General features: G+C 40.5%; 3 protein-coding genes across 3 annotated transcripts; all 3 read left to right on the forward strand.

Annotated features, from left to right (window-relative positions):
- Positions 1–1,925: 1,925 nt before the first annotated feature.
- oxld1 (oxidoreductase-like domain containing 1) lies at positions 1,926–4,404 on the forward strand. The gene is made up of 2 exons (XM_030078156.1): positions 1,926–2,129; positions 3,129–4,404. Exons 1-2 carry the CDS (start codon positions 2,076–2,078, stop codon positions 3,522–3,524), a joined length of 450 nt encoding a protein of 149 aa, XP_029934016.1. The 5' UTR covers positions 1,926–2,075; the 3' UTR covers positions 3,525–4,404.
- Positions 4,405–7,963: 3,559 nt separating this feature from the next.
- On the forward strand, positions 7,964–11,534 carry pde6gb (phosphodiesterase 6G, cGMP-specific, rod, gamma, paralog b). Its single transcript, XM_030077715.1, has 4 exons — positions 7,964–8,097; positions 9,450–9,673; positions 9,780–9,820; positions 9,918–11,534. The coding sequence occupies exons 2-4, from the start codon at positions 9,528–9,530 to the stop codon at positions 9,992–9,994; spliced, it is 264 nt and encodes an 87-aa protein (XP_029933575.1). The 5' UTR covers positions 7,964–8,097; positions 9,450–9,527; the 3' UTR covers positions 9,995–11,534.
- Positions 11,535–12,214: 680 nt separating this feature from the next.
- On the forward strand, positions 12,215–25,823 carry nploc4 (NPL4 homolog, ubiquitin recognition factor). Its single transcript, XM_030078146.1, has 17 exons — positions 12,215–12,396; positions 13,116–13,196; positions 14,937–15,046; positions 15,634–15,867; positions 15,998–16,046; positions 16,164–16,258; positions 16,352–16,475; positions 16,757–16,936; positions 17,981–18,067; positions 19,024–19,095; positions 19,199–19,325; positions 21,973–22,133; positions 22,717–22,788; positions 22,973–23,065; positions 24,322–24,438; positions 24,927–25,029; positions 25,133–25,823. The coding sequence occupies exons 1-17, from the start codon at positions 12,382–12,384 to the stop codon at positions 25,291–25,293; spliced, it is 1,881 nt and encodes a 626-aa protein (XP_029934006.1). The 5' UTR covers positions 12,215–12,381; the 3' UTR covers positions 25,294–25,823.
- Positions 25,824–26,590: the final 767 nt, after the last annotated feature.

The following is a 26,590-nucleotide window of genomic DNA, read 5'->3' on the forward strand; positions in this document are numbered from 1 at the left end:
GTTAGTTGTGTCTGTCATAGAAAGTAAGCAGAAAACAGCAATAATGTGGTACAATTTAATATGGCCTGCATGACAGCTATGATATCATTAGGTTATGTTAATACAAGCTATCCATCCATACATACTGCATACTGTTGTAGTCTGAAAGCCACATCATGATATCATGCTCTGACTGCCCCATGAATACAATAAAATCTCTGTCCATCCCTTCTGTTGGGTGAAAAAACATCAGGCTCACCTCAAGATAAATGAAACTCTGGAATGGAGTCAGATATGATAGAAAGTTAACAATACGGCACATTGTGCTGCCTATGTGCATCACCAGCCTCCATTCGTTACTGTTCAGAATGAGACTATTTGCTGTCCATTAGCTCTTTCATAACAATATCAACAGCCTTTTAAGTGAGGTTAGGCATATGTGTTTGGACAAAGATCTGACTCTCCATGAACCGTGACTACGACTGAGGGAGTGCCTCTCCCTAGGATAAAGTCACATTGTCCTAGGCCTGTGGTGAGATAGCATGCCCCAGCACACACCTGGTATCTCATGCTTAGTGGAGCAGCTGCTGTGTTTCCACAAAACGTTACCATGGATGTGGCTTGCAAACATTAAAGTCTGTGGGGACCTAACCCTTGCATGTACACTCCCTCGCTTTCGTTTACTATACTCACCCACACACTCACACCTCCTCATGCATCAGTGAATGGGTCAGAATGGTTAAGAGAGTATCAGGGCATGGTATGGCATAGTAGAGCCACAGTCTGATAAAGGAACAAAACACATCAAAGGAAAACTTAATTTCAGACGTGAGCCATTTTCACTAACCACATCTGCTTTTCCATACTTCTAATGCTCTTTCAGTGCAACCTCAGTAATCCATAACTAGTTACAAACTGTGTCAGTGAAAGTCCCTCAAACAGTTAAACATTTTAATCCTTTAACAAAGGGGCCCCAACTGCTTAGATATTGCTTCAGCTTAGAGACAACCATATAGAGAAGTGGCAGACTTTACAGTTTCCTTTACAGCGGCTCTGAACTTTATCCTACTCATCAAGCATCACACAAACAGACCGAGGCACAACCAGGAAAATGTCAAACACAAACACTGACATGAAATTGAGAGTTTTCTTACGTGTGGTGGTTATTGTAAATAAACTAATTTACAGAATTAAGATTCAGAAGACATGATTGGACGGATAAAATATATCTCATAACTATTTGATATAATCAAAAGAAAATAATAATAAATATGCAAGCTTAAAGAATCTCATACAAAAGACTGGGCCCACCCACTGTTTCTCTTATAAATATGCATTTAGTCACTCAAAAGTGTGTATCTGTGCAGGTGAGACAGCAAAAATTGTTGTCCTCAGCAACTAATGAAAAACCCCTGACTATACACATGCCATCTCTCAGCTGCAAACACATGTAGTTCAGCACAATTACACGGGCCTTGTAAAGTTGTGCATGGCAACAATACAAGATGAACATGAGCAAAAGCTACAGGATCTTCCTCTCACTGATATCATAGGTGCATCAGAGGATATGCATGAATGTTATTATTATTATCAAAATGTATTGTAATATTCCTAAATAGACTTGTTGAGTATATGTGGTAGACTATGCTGAGTTAATAGTGGCATCATTGTATATTATGGTATGTTTTATTTCTAATGGTATCACTCTATCCAGTGAATCTTGTTTATTAGGGAAACCAGAATTTCATTTGAACCTCATTATAGATCTACGATAGATGTGTAATACTGACCTCTGCTGGCCATAAGTTAGAAATGCAGCCTGTGTTTTGTGGGCCGTCCCCGAAGGTTTTCCGTGTGTCCATTGGTTCAAAAAATAAGGAAGCTTCAGTTTCATTGGTCTTATTATTTTCTCTCGGCCAATCAGCGCATTTGTTTATAATCTCACTCAGGGTCATAGTTCGTGAAAAGAATATGGTATGATGTAAGTAGCTCGCAAGATAAACCCCAAAAACCCGCACACCTCTGTGAAGTCCACAGAAAAATAATTTTGAAAAATGAATTGTACGGATACTTAACGCAGATAGGAGACTGCTGTGATGATGCTGCGTTTGGGTGCAAATGTCGTGAGAGTGTCGCTGTCGTTACAAAAGGTAAGCTAAGATAAACTGTGCTAACGCTGGTGTAGCCGCAAAGCTAACGTCACATAGCGCGAGGCGTCTAGACTAGCAGATAAAATGGTGACTTTGATATAACCTTAGTTTTATCGGTTACCCCTTTAGCTAAATTTAATACAATACAATAATACAATAAATGTAATACAGTTTCAGTCGCAGTGACGGTTGTCCATTTGATAACCTTTGAGCATTTCTTATATGTTTGCTTAGCTTACTGCTGGGTTTTTGCCATTCCAGGTCATTTCACAGGAACAGAAAAATTGAGATTTCTTTGCTTCATTTTGAAAGCTTTCCTTGGTCGTCATAAGTCGATAATAGTCGTGTAAGTGACAATATACATGATGACTATGATTTTTTCATTAGTTGGAATGCCAGTCTTGTTGGATATCACAGCTTTCCAAAAAACTCCCTCGGATCCTGTTTGTAATTACTACTATAAGGTTGACAAGAATGTTGATAACAGCCAGTGACAGTACTTGGTGCAGAGTGAACATGTCTACCTGTCCTGCCCCTTCCTGATTTAGTTGTTCCCATCCAGTCCTGATCCCCTGACTTACTTGGACTTTACTTTCTGTCCCACCTCATTCCTGTCCCCATCCCATAGAATTTATGAGGCTACCCAAATAATAACAGCAATAAAATGTCAGCGGAGATATTGATCAAACCTGCATCTATTCCAGCCCATCATCAGCATGCTGACATTAGAGATATAGAGAAGGAGATGCCCTGAAAATGCCTTCAGAGTTTTCTAGCCACTTAATTTATGGTATTAATATAATAACAAATGAGCACTAAATCCAACTAAGTGTGACAGTTTTTTTCTGATTCTGTCTAAATCCTGTGGTTTGTCCCATCCCATCAATCAATCATCATGATGATGAGCACCAGGAAAATAAAGCCCAGGCTGAAGATAACTCAAAATATCCTTGAAATAAAGGACATTAAAAACAAATGTGATGTTTTACTTTTTTCCAGCTGTGCATCCTTTCCCTGCTCCACATGAGGCATCACTTCTGTCAGTGCCCCCAGCAGGCGTGGTGGAGAGGTGTGCATAGTGGGACCATCCGCAGCCTGTGTGCCGGACCAGACTCACCTGCTCCTCCCTCACTGAGTTACCCAGCCCAGAACTGTGACCTCGAATCCAGCCCTGCTACCTCCGCTTGGACCCCTGACCAGGGCCCGCCGCCTGCTCCCACCCACTGCTGCATGAGCGGGTGTCATAACTGTGTGTGGATCGAACACGCAGAGCAGCTGCTGGCATACTACCATGATGGGGGGGACCGGGCATTAGCTGCCATTGAGGAAAATGTCCCGGATGAGAACCTTAAAACCTTCCTAAAGATGGAGATCAGACTCTTGAAGAAGCCGTGACACAAGTTGTCTTTGACACTTGCTTTGACTGGAGCCCTGTGAGAGTTATCTTATGTGAAGGTCTTTTGACGTGGTGTATGCACTTTATAACTCACTCCTGTCTCACATGTCTAGTGTCATATTGTTTTAATTATACATTTCACTGGTCTCATTTTTATCACTGATTGCATGTTTCAGATTTAACGCATAGACAATTTGTAAAGCTTCCAGCCAGATATGGTTTAGCTGACAAAGATTGGGGATGGCTGTCGGTTTTTGGTATTTGGTTTTTGGGATTCACCACCTGCAGTGACTGATAGCTGATTAAAACCAACAATGGATATTGTGCATAACATTTTGTTTCAGCTTAAAATGTACTTGCCAAACCCATTCACTTCCTTATGAGGAAGGCCTGAAATGTTTCCAGACTAATCCCTGCTTGTGTTTGCAGTGTAGTGCCATGGATGATTGCACCTCTTGGAGTGGCCATGAACAATAAGTCCTGCAGAGAAGGAACTTGCAACACACATTTCAGTATCTTGTTACACAGTGCAGTAGGCACCTTAAATTTATTCTTATTCACATGGCAGTTTCTTTCCCAGGTCTACAGAGACAATCCATTTTTTTTCACTTTTCACCTGAACTTTATTTTAACCAATGATCTTGAAACAAATCAGTTTTCCCATCATTAATGCAACACATTCGCACAATTTAGATTTGAAGTTTTTTTTATATATCTATTCTGATTGAAGTCTGAGTTGAAGTGTAAAAAGTACTTTTATTTTTTCTATGTTTTGTGGATAGATTATTTTATTTTATTTTATTTTATCATGTATAAATTATGAATTTTAAATGTATTGCAAAAAAAAAGTTGTCTGTTTAATAAATATACTTTTCTCTACATTTGCCTTTTATAAATAGATATGAACCACTCTATTTTCCACAGCATTCACTATAAGGTGCTTCCTTCACTATAAGGAAGCACCATATATAGATGAGGAAAAACGAAAAGCCTCAGTAGTAGATGTTGATCCCAAGGATTAGTAGGTAAACTGGGTTTGTCCAATCTGCCAGGAGGGAACGGAAAGTTGTGCATTACGTTACGATCAAATATACTGCAACTGCTGAGGCCTTTTGTTTTTCCTCATTGACTTGTGGCAGTCTGCTCACGCACACACACTGACACTGATACAGTTAGACTGTTACAAATTTTTTTTCAATTGCTAACACACTAAAATGTAAGCAAAACCTCAGCCCACATCTCTAAAACACCAAACACATTTTCTGCTTTGCACCCAATTTGCAATTCAACATGGCACTTTTTGCATCACTGCACACTGTTCTCTGCTTGCTGGACATAAGGAACATGATTCATTGTCACTGGTGCCAACGGTAAGAAAATGGAATACACAGAGTCTTTAACAAGGGTTACAAGTAACGTCTGAAATGGGCAAACTTGGCAGAAGAGGGTACAGAGAGGGATGCACTCTCTTTTTGGGAGATTTTTCCATTGCTGTTTTTCCATTCCAATTCATTAAAACAGAATTAGCACAATGCACTTCTTTAATGCAGCATACTAAAATATAGCTTTAGTAACACCATTAGAAAATAAAGTGCAGAAACAATGCTTGTCAATACAGTTTAGAGAATGGATACTATACTGTGGAAAATATCCACAGTATAGTAGAATACCTGCAGAATATGTACAGTATTCAACATTAATGCTCTTCACTTCTGATATCGTCATATCTTGATATCTTCTTTTCTTCGTATTTTCAGCACAGGAAAATGCAAAAAAAAAAAAAACAAAAAAAAAACATCCTATCCGAAATAGCATACATAAATGATTCTCTGTGTAGACACAAAGGCAAAGATAAGACATAAAATAACTGTGAAGATGCTGCATAAATTCAGAGCTTCAAAATTACAGTAAGTACAATATATTTTGGTCAAACAGGCTAATTTTTGGTTCATCAGTGACAGGTTAAAGGGCTTTTATTGGCTGACGTAAACTTCCAGAGTTCACGGCAGCATTACTGCTGCAGCAACACGTACAAATGAATCACTCATATATTAAGAAAAATAGCCCTCGCATTAACAGAACTAACAAATAAATAATAAAAGCAAACAAATTATGGAACTAGAGTATGTACATTGTTTGAATAATCAAAATATTTAAAGTTGGTTTGATATCAGTGACCTCCAGGTTGTGATAAATGAGATTACTGGTAGGCCATGTCAACAAAAATTACTTTCAGGCAAAGAGAAGAAGCAGAGCATGTTCTGCCCTTTCAGTATGACGCACATTAGTCAGCTGACCCTGAGAAGACAGCTTGTAGCTCGTGCCGCTCACACTCACAGGGCCAGTTTCTTAGGCGACAGTGACCCTGATCTCAATGACAATGAGTCAGCAATAGTCTGGCAATAGTGAAGTACTGTAAGTCCTGATTACCAGAGAGACAATGAACACCTCGGCCTGCCAGTCTGGCAGCAGTTATTCTTTGATCTGAGTTATAGAGGGGATTACAAATGAGGCATTTCGCAATGATCACACTCTCTTGCTCACTCTGACGAGATGGAAAAAATTAAACACATGTCAATGGAAGATTAGTGCCTATGCCATTACTATAATGTGTCACATCGCATCATGCCATGGTGAAATAGACTTTTTCTCTATTTTTTTCTCTAATCACATAAAATAGCAGGGTAAACACAGGTGTTAACTAATGACATTTATTAAGGTTCTGTTCCCTGTATGTCTAGGAGAGCCAGGATCCTGGTGTTGTTCATTCTGACTCACTGGGACGGCTCTGATGTTAATTGATTCATTAGTAACAGCTGTGTTTACCCTGCTGTTTCATGTCAAGATGGCTGCTGTGAAAAAATGGCCTACTGTCTCCACAGTTGAAAAAGTACATACGTGTATACTTGTTCATGTGAATGACAAAAAAATGTCGGTTCAATTTTAAGATCCACAAAGCAATTAACCTTTTGCATTTTTTGCATCAACAGATTGATCAACATAAACTGATTCATGTTGATGTAAAGCAATGGATTATGTGTTGAGATGAAGCATGTGTATGGGAATGTATGGCTCCTTTCACTAACTTAACAACAGAATTGTACGTTTGCATTGATTCCAGCCAACAGCCTGTCTTTTGTGAATGTTCATTCATTCTTTAGTCTTGGCTTATGAAGAGCTGGGCACATGTGCCTTCATATGCCCTCCTGCTGAGGGCTTAGGGGCCATCAGGCATGGCCAGACACGCCCTCAGGGAGTGACCCAACATGCCAACCAAAATGACATGGGCCCTTCCCACTGCACGTGACCGCCTAAAAACTGAGACTGTGACAAATCCATAATTGTAAATGAATGGTAAGAGTCAACTAACCATTCCAATAGGATAATGTAAATATTTTGAACTAAATTAAAGTGATAAGTGGATTGAAATGCATTCCTATGTGTGAAATGTGCTGTATAAATTGTTGTTGTTGTTGTTGTTGTTGTTGTTGTGGTGACATTCATCATGAGAGCGGGTAAAATGGTAGACCATAAGCACAGTTTGTCCAGGAAATTAAGGGCCAAAGAATCCTGTCCTTAGGTAAACAAAACATAATTAACTAATCAGAGGTCCTTGTAATCCAAATCTGTATAGAGTGATTGATTTCTGTTGTGTGGGATGTAGCCATGTGTCCTGTACAGCCTGTCTACCATGTGATTAACATGTTGTACCTTACATTAAGAGATTTTGGAGTGAAGGGTGGGGGGTGGGGGGTTGTTGACAACCCTGCCTGTAACAGATGGTGAGGTTACATTGCATAACATAAAAGTAGTGGGTTAGGAAGGTTCTTTCCCCTTCGATAATCCTCATCTGAATACCTCAGACTGTATTATCTTATTTAGCCTATTGTCTTACATTCCTGTTGAATCTAATGCTATGAGATTAGCATACCTGGATCTTTTCCTGAACTTTCTGGAGACTTACAGTAGCCTGTATGTTTTGGACATCTGAAAGCAAGCAACCATTGAACAACAACAACAAACAAGTGAACAAAATGAGCAACTGCGGTCTTTTTTCATCTCACTTAATCAAAAAAAAAAAAAAAAAAAAAAAAATAGATGTCTTCAAACAGTTATTGCATATCATAGGCATTCATATAACTGTAATGATCATTTAGAAATTACAAAAATCACAAGTACAAAAAAATGAACGCTGATGCTATGATTATGTTGATGATATTTCTGATCACTGAATGTCATTTTAGTGCAAATCACATTTATTCCAAAAGCTTGTCCTCACAACAACAACAAAAACATTTCTGTTCCAACTTGATGCATTTACTTATTACAACCCTCACCCCCTCCCATCCCATCTCTGCCTTGTCCCAAACCTGGAACATGTGAACTGTTGACAGTGGAACAGAGAAGGTAGGCGGTGCAATTATAATCTGCTGAGGGGCTCAGCATATAAGAGGGGCCCTAATCCGCGCTTGGCCCTAACAGCAAGTCTAGCATAAAAGTCAACACATCTGCTAGAGAAAGCAGCGCTGCACTCTCGCCTACTCGTCTGGCTGTCCTTCACCCAAGCAGCCGGTGAGTACACCTACTGGTACATCTTCATCTTCAATGCGACAGCAAATACTCACAGATGTTGCTATTCTTGAGCTACATGGAATTAAGTTCTGAACCAGCGAGAATGGATGTTGCTATTCTGGAGCTGCATGGAGATAAAAGTAATTGTACCTGCAACTATGGCAGCAAGACATTGTGGATATTGCTATGGTTGAACTGCATCAGAATCAGTGGATTTGTATTTCTGAAGTGAACAGAATGAAGGCGGACGTCACAATTTTGATTATTTTTCTAGGATTAATATAACAAAATCTAACGATGTATGTGTGGATTTAGTACATTGTTTTTCAAATTAGGTCGGTGCTTTGATTGAAATAAGTGAGGACATTTCTGCTTAAAGTGTTACATAGCAAAAGTTAGTGCAAAATTCCTTCAAAAGGAGCTAATGAATAGTTTCATTAATAGTTTGACATGTGTTAAACGGTTGTGGTGAAATTATTGTGGTTGTGGTGGAGTTATCAGAAATAGCCGTCTTTTAATGTGTAAACCTATACCATTCTGGATCAGTGTGAATAGAAACATTTTAAGCATCAGTTGTAGCATAAAACAAATTAATGCAACTTGAATATTCACAACACAAGTATTCTGTTGTGTGCACTGTGCTCTCCTTTGATACCAGTTGAAGGATGCAGAGATGAAAAAGTTCAACCTGCCGTTGTACTTCATGGAATCAAATGCATATGAAGATGAAGCTGGTGCAGGAGTTTCTTTACTTAGTTTATCTGACACTTCTTCTCCTTTGCACCCATTTAAAATCAATGAGTCAATCCAAAAATGTATCGTGGCTCCATTACGAGTGTCATGAATGTCATTGCAAAAGGACGCGGTGAGAGGATTGGTCATTTAGACGCTCAGTGCATGCTCAGCATATCTCGCTGTCTTGTCCTTGCCCTAACAAGATTAGTCTATGTGTGGACGTCTGGCTTGAAATGGAGAGGGGGAATACTTATTAACTTGAGCCAGGGATTATAGAAATTGGGTCATCCTGACAGAACACTCTCCAGGGTAGTCCATCTCGGATATTAAATTACAAGGAAATATGAGTATAAATCCTGTCTAGTGCTCAGATCAATAAGAGGATTAGGGCCTGTAATGTCAGACAAAGGTGAGAGAGGCTGCATGCTAACTGTTACATGAAATTAACGGCTGAATAATTGTTAAAGCATCTGAGATAATACCTGGTTGCACCCAGTGTGATTTACAGAGCATAAGAGGGCGGAAGTTCACTTTACCTCAGTGTTTTCAATTTCGACCTTGGCTTGGATGACACCGCTTACTCTTAACCCTCTCGCTTTCTTTACCAAACTGAACAGCTATCATCACGACGACTACACTCCAGAGAGGCATCTGTAAAGCCAAAACACCTGCACGCGGCATCGTAACTGCTCAAAATGAATCTTGACGCACCAAAACCTGAGATTAAGTCGGCCACCCGTGTCACGGGAGGCCCTGCCACCCCACGCAAGGGACCACCCAAGTTCAAGCAGAGGCAGACTCGTCAGTTCAAGAGCAAGCCTCCAAAGAAGGGAATCCAGGGGTGAGCGTGGCCGGCAGTATTATTTCATAAGCATGCGAGGTCTCCACATTTCTATGGGTAGTGGTGATTTGTCATGTGTGACTGACAAGTTTGATTTCTTTCACAGCTTTGGTGATGATATACCCGGTATGGAGGGCTTAGGCACAGGTAAGGTAACTTTTTTATTTATTACAATGCCTCCTCCTGTCAACTGTTTTTATCCTCTGAGACCTGACCACGAACAAATCTCTGTGCCTCTTTGCAGACATCACTGTCATTTGCCCTTGGGAGGCCTTCAATCACCTGGAGCTGCACGAGCTGGCCCAGTACGGCATCATCTGAGCCTTCCTGCATCTTCCAGCAATCCTTTGTGGATTCTAGGCCACTTCCATGCACTGCAAACCATCTGCCTCAGGCCCGACCCCCTAGCTATAAATGGAAATCTTCCAAACAAACTACAACGAAGAACTGTAACAAACACAAAAAATGGAAAAAGAAAAAAAGTCAGCAAAAAAAAAAAAATCAAAACAAAACTATCTATCTGTCCTCTTTGACCGGACTCTTCTTTTGATTCTGCAGCCAGTTTCACACATGACATCTGCTCACGTTTAGGATCTGTTGATTTGATTCTCTGACATCTTCATTAGATCTGCACTGTTATTAAGAACAACTCGCGATGTTTTCCCTGTCTATCCTCTCTTTATCTGTGCGCTTTTCTTCTGTCCTCTTTTTTTTTCTATTCTTCTTCTCTTGGACAAAACATGAAACTTACGCAAGCAAGGCAGCCTCAAATTGAGTATAAGTGGAAAAACCCGTGAAATGGGTGGGTTCCCATTTCACGTGCTTTGGCGTCTCTTTTACCATCATAGAGGTTTGTCCATCAAAGCCAAACATACAAAATATAAAGCCTGACTTCTGTAGAGATTGGACAGCAGTGAGCCATTGCTGAGCGTAATCTTTCAGTGGGATAATGTCAGCCAACCTTCATCCCGTGCATTTCTTTTCCCTCAGATTCAACTCATCTTTTACTGTTAGTCTACATGCACCCATCCTCACAAGGGTACATATATTTTTAATACTCAATCTTCTTCATCCTATTATCTAAAACTTTCCTAAATTTTAAATTTTACTTTTTCAATTCGACGTATCAGTTTTGCACAGTTCCATATCCATGCACAGCATCATTGTGTTTGCATGTGTTACCATTAGTTCAAGATCTCCATTCATACATCTCCCTTGTGTCATATTCATGTACACGGAAATATGTATTTTATGTTTGCATGTTTTACTTTTTCTCTCATACTTTCACACCACAATGTTGTGCCCTGTGTGTTCTACTTTATATTTGTATTTCAAGCTCATGCTATCTTGTAGAGTAGGAAATGTGTTGTGTCACATGTAACGTTTTTCCTCATTGTCCTTTCTTATATCCATCCATCGCTCATTGTTACATCTTGGTTTCATCTCCATTGTCATCGTCATCATCAGTCATTCATCCGTCCTCCTTTTCATTTTACACCAGTAGAATATCTCCTTGTCAAACTTACACTGATCAGTCGTACACATTGTATGAGATCTATGCATGATTTGCATTCACCTTTGCACCTAGCTTTATCTGTCACGTAAGAGTTTCATTTATTTCAGCTAAACATGTTTAGATCAAGAGGATGTCGGCCACGCATCTTTGCCCTAATGATGTGCAGCTGATGATGACACAATTTGTGGATTGTATTTCCTCTGAATGCACTCTGACAGTGAAGGATGGTAGAAAGGGTCCAGTGGGAATGAATGTTTCAGCACATACCCGAATCTTAATGTGCAATGGGGCTTTGTCCTCTCTACAGGATGAGGGAAAAAAAAATAAAACATAAAAAAAGGAAAACAAAACCTGTGGGAGTGTCTTTTTCCTCATCAAAAGCATTATCCAGATAAATAGCTTAATGTCATTTAAGGATTATAGTAATCTGGTTACAGCAACAGGTAACTGTAATTTAGTTTTGGGGTTACAGTTACCTTATGAGCAACAATCACATTATATCAACTTAAAAAAAAACAAAAAAACTTGCAAGACTGACTTTGACATTATGCACACTAACATAATAACACCTCCCAACAGAATGCAAATGGCGAAAATCAGTGAATTGCTTTTGATAGTGTTTTGTGTGATACATTTTGTGTGACTCATATAAGCTTAACCTGCTCCAAAAATTTAAGGTGTTTATTACAACAGCATAAAACATAGTGCTGGATTATTTTCCGAGGACCCTGCGCATATTATGATGCCAGGTATGATAATGAACCCAATGATGAGTCATAAATTGCGGTTTGCAGTAAGTTGTAGGATAGTGCCAGTGTGCGCTGAGGGAAGGGAGTTGTATCAGTATCAATCACTCTCAAGATACATTACTTATTTTAACATATTATTTCACTAGCACTAATGAATAATGAGTTGCAGCAGACAAACGTCAATTTAAAAAAAAAAAAAAAAAAAAACAGCGAGCGGAACAGACGCGCTTCGCTACAACAAACACTGTTTCGCCCGTCCTTATTTGGGTGTGGGACCAGTGGGTAACGGACGGGCGCAAATGTCTGCAACACTCGGTGTTTGAGTTGTGGGATGGAGTTTCGTTGACACTATTCAGACAGTAACGTTACGTGAAATTTGTAATAACCGTAATCACTGTCAGTTTGGTAACACGAGTCCTATCGGGAACACTCACCCGAGCAATATGGCAGATAATATTGTAAGTATGAGCAGAGGTCGTGTTGTTGGTAACGAAGGTAAAGAGAGCTAGCTTGTTAGCCGAAGTCCGGAGTGATGAGGCAGCAGAATTAGCTTGAAAGCTAACGTTAGCTAGCCGAAGAATGACTGGGGCCTAGTTAGTTAGCTAACCCGGCTAACATCGGGCTTTTGCTAGCGTACACAGTCCGAATGAGAAGCTTCTCTGTTATCCAGCGGTAACGTTAGATAAACAATTGAAATTCACGACGTAACACAAGCCGGAGCATTGTTTAGCACATTAGCTCACTAGCTAGCAAGGTTACATTTTGTCTTTTGTGACTGCCGAAAAGCGTGGATGTTTGTTGTGGGTTGAGCAAAAGTGACATTTTGTCGACTTTCTGGATGAGTCGTGACAGCGTTTAAAATGTTTAGCGGAGCCACAACTAGTTGAAGGAGCCCGGGTGGAGAGGAGACGCTCGCCGGCTAAGCGCACTGTTTTGCACTGTCATCGCTGTCACACTGTCCTGACACTGACACCTCTCTGAGAGCAGGGGTGGCTGTGTTGTTTGACTTGAAAGGTGGTGGGGGGTTGATCTCTGACAGGTTTGGTTCTGCTCTGTGCTCGTGTATTCTGGGCTAAAGTTGGAGCCAAAACATGTGAAATGACAGAAAAACAAACAAAAAAAACAGTGCATGTTTTTTGTGTGTGGAGTTTCATTGGGCTCTTTTTCCTTCACTAAGATCATCAGAGTACAGTCCCCAGATGGGATGAAGAAAATCCCTTCCACCAAGAGGGAGACTGCTGCTGCTTTTCTTAAAAAGGTACAGTATGGTAAATAAGTTTAAAGTTAGAATGCACCATACATAATGTTTAAATCACAAAGGCCTAACACAGCAGTCGTATCTAGTTATATTTAACATGTAGACATTATCAGTTAATCCTAAAGGTAATCCCTTTGGTCCATGTCAGTGTGATCCCTCATTCCCAGCATTCTCCAGCCCTGCTTCTGCAAAACTCATGAATGTTTTTGCCTGTGATACCACACTTGCACCACAGCTTTAGTGTGTCGTATCTCTACAGTGATGCTAGTATCGTGTGTTTCCCTGGGTTTTGCGTGCGTCTGGGCCGTGTTAATTTATGTATGAAGCTCTGCAATAAGGACCAGTGCAGTGCAGTGCTGCAGACCTCCCCTATGCCCAACTGGTTAACGGGAGGCATCCACGGTAGACGCATGACTTGCCAGGGAGCATTGTGTTCAGAGAGCATGGTGGATGCACAGCTTTGCACAGTTGTTAAATATAGCTTCATCACAGCTGCTTACCAGGTAGTGGTTTAAGCCTCGGCTCCTTCCCCACCTCACGCATGTGAATATGGAAGGAAGGAAACATAGTAAATAAATCTCATCTTAGTATAAAACAACAAGCTGAAATCTATGCAGACATTAGAGCGCTGATAATGACATACATGGGATTTGAATTCCCCCATTACTTGATCTTGAAACCTTAAAATAGAAGAGTGATCCACCAGACTGGTCGCAGTGGAGTGTTGTGGCAGCACCTCATTAAAAATTTATATATCTTTGTTAAAGCAGGATTGTGCTGCTTGCAGCTCAGTGGAAAGAGTATTTTCTTTCCCCACTAATGCACAGCCAGTGTTGGGTGGAATGGAAAACAGTGAGTGTGAGGCAGAGAGTCTCTAAGCCCTGCAGGCTGTTCTTCTGCTATTGAGGAAACCATAGATAATGTTGTGTCTCATAAAGTTGGACAGCACACAGTTTCAAACTGTATCTAGTGATAACATTTTAAACTGTTGTCCTATGTGGTTTCAGTAAAATAAGTGCTTTATGTCTCATGCTCTCTCTGCTCCGAAGATCTAGTGGCTTTGAGCTGAGAAGAAGATCTGATGCCACCTATAATACATGGTACACTTTCACAGTGTCAGTGTCATGAATTGCTAGTTGGCATACATTGGTACTGCTCAGTTGAAATTGTGCTTCATGGTTCCTGGTAATCTTTTGGCCTGCATGACTTCTGATGACATCACAATATTGGCTAATAATATATTAAATGTCTTTCTGCAAGGATCATTCTGTCTTATACATTGCAGCTCAAAGTTCACAAATGGTGGTTGAATTACCGGATGATAAAATTCTAGGCTGATAGAAGCAGGCTGAGTCCTTATTTGATATGAGGTGTAATGATCAAAATGCCATGTGATACTCTCTTCACTGGCCAACCTGGAGTGCTTTAATAGCACTCAGATTTGTTTGCTCTGTGATGACCTGAAGAGCTGCTTACAAGCTCACTTTCTCTCATGCCAGGTCTTTGATAATCTGCTTTGACAGGTTAATTGGAATCATTTTAAGATTGGACACTCATTTACTCGCACATTTTTCATTGGTCAATTTTTGTCCCAACTTTTTCCTGGATGAGATATGAGGGAAGACTGAATTTGAGGAGGCATTTGTACATTCATAATCAGCTTGACCTGCAAAATTATGCAAGGTTGCTAGAGTTGTTTTTTGCCTCTGCCAACCAGCACTATGTTATTTTCTCTCACAGGTGGCCAAAGAGTTTGGATTCAATTCCAATGGCTTTTCCATCTACCTGAACCGCAACAAGACTGGGGAGATCCTGTCCCAGAACAAGACTCTCAGCCTGCTTAAGATCAAGTGGGTAGTAACAAACAATGTTGTGATTACTGGAACTATAAAAATACCTAAATTTGATGATTTTATCAATGACTAGAAACTAGAAGAGGTGTTAAATTTTAAAATGGTAAAAAATTGATCTACATTTGGAAATATGGTAAGAATGTGTTTCATCTAGTTAAATGTTTTACAATTGAGCATGGCTGCTGGAAGATTAAGGTATCTGGTTAAAGGAATAATGACAACAATACATCTCCATGCTATATAAGCCCAAATGACAACTGATTTTTTTAGAGAGTAGTCAAAGGTGGATCAATTGTGGAAAAGTTTACACGCAGATTGCAGTTGTATTATATATGTGACCTTATGTAAAAATACATACTTAAATTGGTTGAGATGGAAAGAAAATATTTGCATTACAGTCGGTCATCCCATTTAGGATAAAAGGAACTTTTTAGCCAAGGTAATGGCTGACTTTCCTGCTTGTGAATGTAGTCACTGATTGTGTCTCCTTGCCACCTGTATTATTTTTGTCTTCATTCCCAGTCTATTTACAGTTGGGCTTTCATCATGTTTTTTTTCTCTGTTCGTTTGATCTCCCTCTGCAGGCATGGCGACATGCTGTTTCTGTTTCCCTCGGGCTCATCAGGGTCTTCCGGGGAGGTCATGGACACGGCCACCCCACACTCATCCTCGTCACTACCCTCCTCCTCCTCTTCATCATCTTCCTCATCATCTTTGATTCATCGTTCTCATTCAGCACCCCAGGTCCAGGAGGATGAGATTGATCAGTACCTGGCCAAACAGGATGGCAAAATATACAGGAACAGAGACCCACAGCTGTAAGCACAGGACCTACACATACATACAATGACTTGATTTACATAAGTAGCCTGAACAGACAGAAACCAATATAAAGATATGAATCAGAGATTGATCTTGAAATACCTACTGACTCTTTGTTCGTTGCAGATGTCGACACGGTGCCCTTGGGAAGTGTGTGCACTGTGTACCATTAGAGGTAAGTGAATTTCTGTTTGTTTTTGTATTATTCCTTGATAGATTACAGTGTTAGCACTAACACTGTTTTCAGCGGTCATCTTAAATAAGTTATGCTTTGATTTGCCTCCTTTGGCAGCCTTTTGACGAAGACTACCTGAATCACCTAGACCCGCCAGTCAAGCACATGTCATTCCATGCCTACATTCGCAAGCTGACCGGTGGAGCCGATAAGTGAGAAACTTCACCTGTTGTTAATTTTGAAGTAGAAATACCCATGACCTGCTTGTCAAACGGTAACATCCTCCCTGATCTCATCTGCCACAGAGGGAAGTTTGCAGCCCTGGAGAACATCAGCTGTAAGATCAAGTCAGGCTGTGAGGGCCACCCTCCTTGGCCAGAAGGGATCTGCACCAAGTGCCAGCCCAGTGCCATTACGCTCAACAGACAAGTATGTTCCTGTGCCTCTGTCAGAGGTGTTTACATTGAGTGTGACAACAGCAGAATAGAACATCAAACATGAACAGCCAATTGTAAGGAGTGTTGCATTACAGCATTCCTGGGTGTCAATCTATATATAGTATCTGAGATTCTATAGCTTTGTTCTGTCTAAATAATAATGAGGCATTTAAATCAATGTATGCATGAGAAAAAGTATGATTCCTTTTCATCACAAATGGATGTTTAAACACAAATGTTGCATGGATTGAGTTCTCTCTGTACTTATTGCAGAAATACAGACACGTGGACAACATCATGTTTGAGAACCATACCATTGCTGACCGCTTCTTGGACTTCTGGAGGAAAACAGGCAGCCAGAGGATGGGCTATTTGTATGGCAGGTACACTGAGCACAAAGACATCCCTCTGGGCATCAGAGCTGAGGTGGCTGCCATCTACGAACCCCCACAGGTGAGTCACAGCTCACTGTCAAGAGTCAGTTCGCTGGTTTCTTGTAATGATCTGGAAGGTCTGAAAATATTTGGTAGTAACAGTAGTTTTATGTTTCTTTGAATGATCTTCATACAGTAATTGCTTAGTGGCTTATGCAATATGACTCAATATAAATGATCTTGAACAGTGATTAAATCTTCAAATTAAGTACAGAAATTCATTAGTATGAAAGTATGACACTCTAAAATCAAAACAGCGTAGGAACTCTGAAATTGTTTTCTGGTTAGTGCTAGTGGTGTTGAGTACGGCATATTGGATTAGATGAAACTGAAAAAATCCCCATGTGGAAATTACAGCACCAGGGAATAAGATCTAGATGACAGTAAAACAAAACACTACTGAAGACTAAATTTACAGACTAGATTTACAGGTTTGAAGCACATGTTTATCTTTGAATTGCAAGCTACTCACATTATCAGGCATACAGTTAGAAGAACATATGTACAGAAATATGTCTAGACAGTACAAATTTGACAGACACAACTTTGCATTCAAAGCGGTTCATTTTAACAGTTTTGCTAAATAATGTATAAACACAATGTGCAGATGTGCATTATCAGCAATCATTTTTCACATTAATCCTACAGTGTAAGTGTACCAGCATCAACAAAGACTGCTACTCCTCTGCCAAGTTGTAGTAACCTTGGCTAAATACCGGGGGGCAGTAGACTCAAATATGGTTAAATTCACACAAAACAGAGCAGCAGTTTTATTTGTTCGAGAAAATGTGATTAATATTTGATCTTTGTGTTTACATTCTTGATACCATATGACATACCTTCAGTTGTTTAGTAATTGATGTTAAAAGTGTCAAATGTCATCAGGTGCTTGTTACATAATAATCTACCAGCCAGTAACTTCAAGTCCTTCTTGACCAGCGCCAGTTTTTCCCCCAAAAAAATATTTAATCATTCTTTATTGAATTTGAACCTTTTCTATCATTAGTTCTTGTGACAACTTTTATTGCAAGTTTCTTGACCTTCTTTGCTGATATGTTTTCAGAATGCAACCCAAAACAGCTTGGAATTATTGGAGGATCCCAAGGCTGCAGCTGTGGAGGAGATCGCTGCCAAACTGGGCCTGTGCAAGGTTGGACTGCTCTTTCTGCTTGACACTATTGTTCTTAATAGATTCCAAAAGGCACATTAAAACCTCAAGACATCAGCTGATCTGCTATAATACAGTGCACATGCCTTTGATGAGGTTGTTTCATATCCTGCATCCACACTTCCACAGTCTGTTCCAGCTCTGTTCCTTTGGTTGGTAGCAGTGAGGACGTGAGCATGTACTGGTATTCACCTGCTCCATGATCTTCCATATTTGCACCACCTGCAGAATACTGTATGCTTGTTACTTTTGTTTTTTCCGGTGGCACTGAGCATCACCTCAGTTTCTGAATCACCTGAGTTATTCTTTTTTCCATTTTTATTTGATGCTATTTTGGTCTGAAATACTTTGATTGTGGGTTTCTATCCTTTTATATTAAATGTAATTTCTGAGGCAGTGCAATTTTGTTAATTTAAGCAAATTTAAGGCCCTATGAACACGCTTCCCAAAGAGTAATTGGGATTTAATATCAACATGCGCTCATGAATGCAACTGAAAATACAAATTTATGACTTTGTAAAGATGTGTTTATTGTTTATTTGTGCGCTGTCCTCCGCTAAGTGTCAGAATCTTGCACTAGCCCATTTATTTCCACTAGTCAGAGACCAAGAGTAGGTTTAAGGTGCATAAGGCTGTCATCAGTATGATGGCATTCTCAGAATTCTTGAAGCTTCAGAGTGTGATGGTGCAAACAGCTTCCATATGTCGCCCAGGCCGTAAATGTACCAAGCCCTTATATCGCATAAGCTTTTTTTCTCTTAAAGGAAAAAGCCTTTTAATTGAGTATAGAACATAGTGTACTGTGTTAGTGAAGAACACTGTGTACTGTGTCTGTGGAGACAGCATCTACCTCTTCTGTCCTTGATGCAGAGCTATTCTACTGTAGATTAGGATGATTTTTGCTTTAATTCAGCTGTTGTCTCTCCTCTGGCCCTCAGGTGGGATGGATCTTCACTGACTTGCTCTCTGAGGATACAAGGATAGGCACTGTTCGCTACTCTAGGAACAAGGTCAGGATCCATCTACTTCTTCTGTGTAACATATAGCATATTTTAGGCTATTGGGACATGCTGTTTTCCCATATATCATAATTATTGTCCTTACATTTGTTAGGACTCGTACTACCTGAGTGCAGAGGAGTGCATCACAGCAGGGTACTTCCAGAATCAACAGCCAAATCCTTGCAGACTCTCCAGAGAAGGACATTTTGGCTCCAAATTTGTGACTGTAGTGGCAACAGGTACAGATACACTTACTTATGTCAAGATGATGAACATGGCAACCAGTAAATGCATGTTAACAATTACCTAAAATAATGACATCTTTTTCTCTTGTTTTTTAATATTGTGACCTTTACTTTGAGATTGACATATAGTCAAAACTGAGTTGGCTGGTTATGAATTTTTAAGTTTTTGAGTGGTAATATCTCATAGATTGCTTGAATAGCGAACTTGAAACTTGGTAATCATCAGTGAAAGATTCATTTAATTCCAGCACATTTTGAACAAATAACTATTTATGGCTTTTGTTTGCTTTTTGACTGTAGGCCAAGTCATTAGTATTTAAGTTGCAAAACTGTTGTTACTGAGCATCCTCTCTTCACTTGGCATTTACTTTGTGCATTCAGAGGCATGTGAGGTGCCTGGGTTGTTACTTAATCTCCTCATGCATTTACATAGTGGTGTTAGTTTTCAGGCCAGTGGAGAAGCATAATACTAGACTAAACTCAAGCTTTGTGAGGCCTGTTGTTCTGTGGGTTCAGGGTGTTAACACTTCCTTCCAGTACAGAGTTGCAAGACCTGCTCTCATACTTGTTCCTTGAAAATCCAGGAGAACATAGCAGTTGGTTGTTTACATTTGCATTAATGAGACACTTGCAGCCAGAGCTAATACCATGGAAACCCTGATTTTCGCCTTAAGTGGGTATAGGATTGCACAACTCAGAATCTGGTACCTAATCACATTTATAGAATGTGAAAATGTAAATGATGTCTCAGCCACAGCACCAGAAGATGGTACGTATATGCAGGTTTCAGCTCATAGGTAATTGGAGATTGAGTGTAAGAAGGTGTGGTGTGACTGCTGTTCTGTCAGCTTTTTTGTATTCAGATTTTAGAGACTACCTGTTGGCCTGTGTGTGTGTGTGTGTGTGTGTGTACCTGTGTGTGTTGGGCAGCAAAGCTCCAGGAGGCCTGGAGGTAAACACTTTACAGTGAAGTCAGTGATGACATTTTCAACACAATCAATCGTAACAATGGCAAAAACTAGGAAAATAGCACGCAGTTTAAAAGTAGGGGAATCATCCTTCAAATATACACTACCAGTCAAAAGTTTGGACACACTTTCTCATTTTTTCTCAGTTTTTTCTTTATTTTCATGACTATTTAAATTGTAGATTATCACTGAAGGCATCAAAACTATGAATGAACACATATGGAATTATATAGTAAACAAAAAAGTGTGAAATAACTCAAAACATGTTTTATATTTTAGATTCTTTTAAAATAGCCACCCTTTGCTTTGATTACTGCTTTGCACACTCTTGGCATTCTCTCAATGAGCTTCATGAGGTAGTCACCTGAAATGGTTTTCCAACAGTCTTGAAGGAGTTCCCAGAGATGCTGAGCACTTGTTGGCCCCTTTGCCTTCACTCTGCGGTCCATCTCACCCCAAACCATCTCGATTGGGTTCAGGTCCAGTGACTGTGGAGGCCAGGTCATCTGCCGCAGCACTCCATCACTCTCCTTCTTGGTCAAATAGCCGTTACACAGCCTGGAGGTGTGTTTGGGGTCATTGTCCTGTTGAAAAATAAATGATGGTCCAACTAAACACAAACCAGATGGGATGGCATGTCGCTGCAGGATAAATCCCCAACAGTGTCACCAGCAAAGCACCCCCACACCGCCTCCTCCATGCTTCAAGGTGGGAACCATGCACATAGAGACCGTCTGTTCACCTGCATCGCACAAAGACACAATGGGTGGAACCAAAGATCTCAAATTTGGACTCATCAGACCAAAGCATAGATTTCCACTGGTCTGATGTCCATTCCTTGTGTTTCTTGGCCCATGGCCCAAACAAATCTTTTCTGCTTGTTGCTTTTCCTTAGTAGCTGTTTCTTAGCAGCTATTTGACCATAAAGGCCTGATTCGCGCAGTCCCCTCTGCACAGTTGATGTAGAGATGAATCTGCCACTAGAACTCTGTGTGGCATTTATCTGGGCTCTAATCTGAGGTCCTATTAACTTGTGATTTCTGAGGCAGGTGACTCATGGTCTTCCTTTCCTGGGGCGGTCCTCATGTGAGCCAGTTTCGTCGTAGCACTTGATGTTTTTTGCGACTGTGCTTGGGGACACATTCTAAGTTTTTGTAATTTTCTGGTCTGACTAACCTTCAGTTCTTAAAGCAATGATGGACTGTGGCTTCTCTTTACTTAGCTGATTGGTTCTTGCCATAATATGAATTCTAACAGTTGTTAAATAGGGCTGTCAGCTGTGTACCAACCTGACTTCTGCACAACACAACTGATGGTCCCAACCCCATTAAGAAGGCAAGAAATTCCACAAATGAACCCTGACAAGGCAAACCTGTGAAGTGAAAACCATTTCAGGTGACTACATCATGAAGCTCATTGAGAGAAGGCCAAGGGTTTGCAGCGCTGTCAACAAAGCAAAGGGTGGCTATGGAATCTAAAATATAAAACATATTTTGAGTTCCATTTTTTCTTTGCTACATAATTCCATATATCTTGCTTAATATATTTTATGTTTTCAGTATGTATCTACAATGTAGAAAGTAGTAAATATAGAAGAAAATGAAAAAACATTGAATGAGAAGGTGTGTCCAAACTTTTGACTGGTAGTGTATCTGTGTGTGCCCTGTATGCAGGCGGTCCAGACAACCAGGTGCACTTTGAGGGCTACCAGGTGTCCAACCAGTGCATGGCTCTGGTGAGAGACGAGTGCCTACTGCCCTGTAGAGACGCCCCAGAGCTGGGCTATGCTAAAGAGTCCAGCCCCGAGCAGTACGTACCGGATGTCTTCTACAAGGTAAGTTGTATGCCACAGGCACAGCCTCACAGCTGCATACACAGATAGCAGCAGCACATGTGACCATCACTGTATCAACATTACATATGGTTGCATTTTTTTTGCAATGTCTCTTAGAGCATTGCAAAAATGATCAGACTGCTTTTCTACCAGGGCTGTCAAAAAGAATTTCAATATTTAGATTTGAGTTGCATGCCCATCAAATGCATCAAAATATGCATATCTGTACATGCTCTAGCAGACTGCACCAAACACATCACCGACTCTTCATGCTTTAACTTCATAGATGCTCATTCTCTGTTGTTCTCATACTATTTTATGATTTTGCAGTCTCGTCTACTCGCCAGCTAGTTTTGTTTTTGATTTGGCTCACTTTAGTTAATCCATGGATACATTTTGTTTACTACTTTGAAAATTATCCTGCTTGCTGCTGGCAACCTTGTGAATGAAAGGTTTCTTCGGTTGCTGTTGAGGGTAGCCATCATCAGTCATTCTACCCAGATGTCAGGATGTTTGTCCCTTAACTGTCATACAGGTTTTGCTATGCAGTCCCTATTAATGATTTCTTCATTCCACCCAACAGGACAAAGACAAATTTGGAAATGATGTCACATTTCTAGCCCGACCTCTTCCTGTGGAGTACCTTATTATAGACGTGAGTATGAAAAGATTTTCTATATTCAGTAGGTTACATTTTTGAACTGATTTTATTTTGAAAGCAATTCTTTTCTGAGTGAATTTATTTTAAGTTTATGCAGTGTGCTTCATATTGTGGCTGTTTTAATTTAATGGCTGACTCAGATTTCTGGATTGATTCCTCTGGTTTTCTTCTTCCACAGATTACTACCACTTTCCCAAAGGACCCCCAGTACACCTTCTCCTCCACACAACGCTTCCCCATAGAGAACCGTGATGTCCTAGGAGAGACACAGGTGACCAAGTTACACAGATGCACTCCAATTCATCCAAACCTTCTCACCTCTGATTTGAGCAGTCTTACACTTGGAATTCATTATCAAGAGTAACAGAGTTAGACATGCAAGGGAGCATTTGAAGCACTAAGCCTGTGCATTTTCTTTTAATGGTCTGAATACTTTTTGGTCTGAAATTGCCATCTTCAGTGTTGTTACATATTCGCAAATAATGTGAGAAGTTGAGGGTTGGATAACCAAGGCCCACTTTGTATTACAGTTGTTCTTAAATTTGTGAGTATTGTTTGATTGCTTATCATGCATGTGCTATGTTTTTGTTTGAAGTTCAGCCAGAAGAGTGACCCACATATCTTAGGCAAAACCCTGTTTGGTGCACTTTTGTCCTCTTTGATTCCCCATAGTTCACTTTAGCCAAGTATTGGCTTTATGTGACTGAAATTGGGCTTTCTTTTTAGAAATAAATCGTGCTTTCCATTATTTACTAGAAAATGTATTGTTGAAACAGTGTTCCTCTCTGTGCTGGATTACAGGAATGTTATTTATGGGCGGGTGGCCAGTTCCTCTCTCAGACCCTTAGATGCAGTATACCACTCAGCACTGAGATTTATCACTGGATGTAGTTATGGGACACAGCATTGCCTTTTTTATCACAAAAAAAAACAACAAAAACTGGCATGCCTACTCTGTCAGTTAGGAGGATCAGCATTTGCTCTTATTTGTTTATAAAGCTATTCTACCTCTCTGCCTTGCTACATTGGAATACTGTTAACCACTGTACTGTACACTGTATTGTACTCTTAGTTTACCCTGCTTGTCCCGCACATTTGTACAGAGTTAGGAAAATCTGCTCTTTGTTACTGTGGTCCACACACCTGGAATATGCTTCAACAAATTTTTAAACTGACCTCTTTAATAACTTTGAGACAATTCCAAGGTTTAATTAAAGCATTGTTAATTTTACCTTGTTTTTTAAATACATATAGCCATGTATTATTTATTGCTATTTGAATTTATTTGTGTCTCTATGTTTTGTATGTACCTTGACACCAGTGAAAATGAGGGTTCTCCCTCAGTGTGGTTTTCAAGGTTTTAAATAAATAAAAATAAATGAATGAATGTCAGTTTGACCAGTCAGTGAGCAGTCACAGTTAAATGGCTGATGAAATTAGGGTCACATTTAGGGTTTGAACCTCCTTATGGGGTTCAGAGGAGGGTATACATGTTGATCATGTCCTGATTTCTTTGTGTGTCCATAGGATTTCCACAGTTTAGCCACATACTTGTCCCAGTGCACCTCCACTGTGTTTTTGGATATCGTGTCAGACTTCCATCTGCTTCTCTTCCTGGTCACCAATGAAGTCATGCCCCTGAGAGTAAGTCAGCACGTGTTACCTCAGAGCCACGTATGTTGGCAAAGCAAGTGCACATCTTTTTTGGTTATAAGTTTATCATGCAGCATAAAGCTTTTTGTATTATGGCCATGTATTAGAGTCTGGAAGTGGTTACCAGTGTCAGGATGTTTTCACTTAGTCCCTTTGTTCATGCTGGTTGCATTTCAAATTGGCCCCTTGCCCTCTTTGATTATGAAAATGGTCTGTCATATGCTAAAATTTGTTTAATAATATTTTTCTGTGTTTGACTTGTTTCCTTTGCATTGCCAAAACACCATAGCACTTAGGTGATGTAAGGGACTTAACTGGCCTCTAAAGTTGTATAGCAAGCACCGATTGTATTTTGGATGTACTGTGTCTCATATGATGAAAGGTAGAAACAGACTTAAAAATTTAGTTGATGTTTTTTTGCATTCCTTAAACTGTAGTGTCCTCAAGATAGGTCAGAGTTTCTGTGTTGCTTATTGTAGGACAGCATTGGGCTCCTACTAGACGCAGTGAAAACCTCCAACGAGGACCTGGCCCAGACTTGGAAGAAGTCTGAGCAGTGGGCCACCATCGAGCAACTGTGCAGTAAGTCACCATCTATCAAGGAGGGCACAGTCTCGAAGCCACATGTGGAACTTGATTTATGTTGTACACTAATGCACGTGCTCTGTCATCCTGTCCTTTCAAGGTACAGTGGGCGGGCAGCCATCAAGCTCTCTGGAGTATGGGGCCATGGGTGGCCCCTCTGTCCCTGCCTCATCCTCGGCCATGTGGTCCTGCCTCCACTGCACCTTCATGAACCAGCCTGGCACAGAGCACTGTGAAATGTGCAGCCTGCCCCGCAGTTAAAGTTCCTGTCGCCACCCCTCTCCATCCTGCTCTCAGCTCCTCTCCCTGAATTCCCTAATCTTCTCCAGCCCTGTCCCGCCCCACTCTTAACTCGCCAATGACATCACCGTGTGGGGACCAGCTGCGAGATTTGGATGCTCTTTTTTTCCATCCCACCTCTTAAGCCTCTGTCCTTCCCATCTTCACAGACTGCTGTGGGGTTGAAAAAGAAGTGCAAAGGGATGCACTCGTTTACACCAAATTCAATGAGTAAATAAAGTAAAACTGATGACTGTGTTTTTGTATCCCTCTCACAGTGGCTCTTGCGAGTGGCGGGGTACGTTTAGGTAAAGCACTTTGGCTAAGGCTCCTTCCTTCAACCCACAGCCCCCAAATAACCCCCTCATGGCTCAAATAAATATTGCTGTGACTCAGGACAGCAGCAAAGACTAGTGTTTGGATGTTCTCTCACATCAGTGCCCCTTGCTCACAATATATTCTGGAAATTTGTTGTGTAAATAATACATTTGAGGAATGATACTGTTATTTAATTAATCTTTCTTTTCTTTTTTTTTTTTATCTGATTGTAGCGATACCTTGGAATTTTGAATCTTCAGTTTGGACTTTGCTCAGTCAAGTTTTTATAGGTCTTGGTCCCTTTCACAGTCCCTAACAGTACAATCATTGGTCAAATCTCAGACTTGAAAAGGCTAAGAGCTTGACAGTAATTCCACTGAAGGAAAGAGTGTTATATTTTCTGTTGTAAACTACTTTGAAAATTATTAAAAACAAGTCAAATCCCAGATTTGAGAAGACAATGGCAAAAAGCAACTTGCCCAGATCCACCCTTAGCTTTACCCCCCTGATTTCAGAACTGCTGTCTGCGGTCAGTGGCTCAGGCATTTCTTCAGTGCTTATTACCTTTTTGAACTGATGTCCCACCCACTGGAGGTTGTTTCAAGAGTGATTACCATGGTATGATGGAATTGTAGCTTTTATAGGTTTGGTGTTTTGAACTTGAACAGGCATAATATGTAGCCTATTTTTAACAGCTGTTATTTTTTTTGCTGGTAAGATGCCCCAAGGCACCCTTCATCATCATGCTCTTACTGACTCGCACTGTATTAGCCGTGAGGTGCTTATAGAAACAAATGGTGCTCCCCACTTTCTCTCGGTCACCCCCTACCTGTTCTCCTTCACTTTTCCTCCTGGCGCCATTCCAGAGGGGCCAGACCGTGACAAATGGGCCCCCATGGGTTTCCATCATTCAGCCTTCAAAGACTTCAGCGCACAAAGTGCAAGGGGTCACAGGTCACTC

Source organism: Myripristis murdjan, chromosome 19 (genome assembly GCF_902150065.1).
Source record: "Myripristis murdjan chromosome 19, fMyrMur1.1, whole genome shotgun sequence".
Lineage (NCBI taxonomy): Eukaryota > Metazoa > Chordata > Actinopteri > Holocentriformes > Holocentridae > Myripristis > Myripristis murdjan.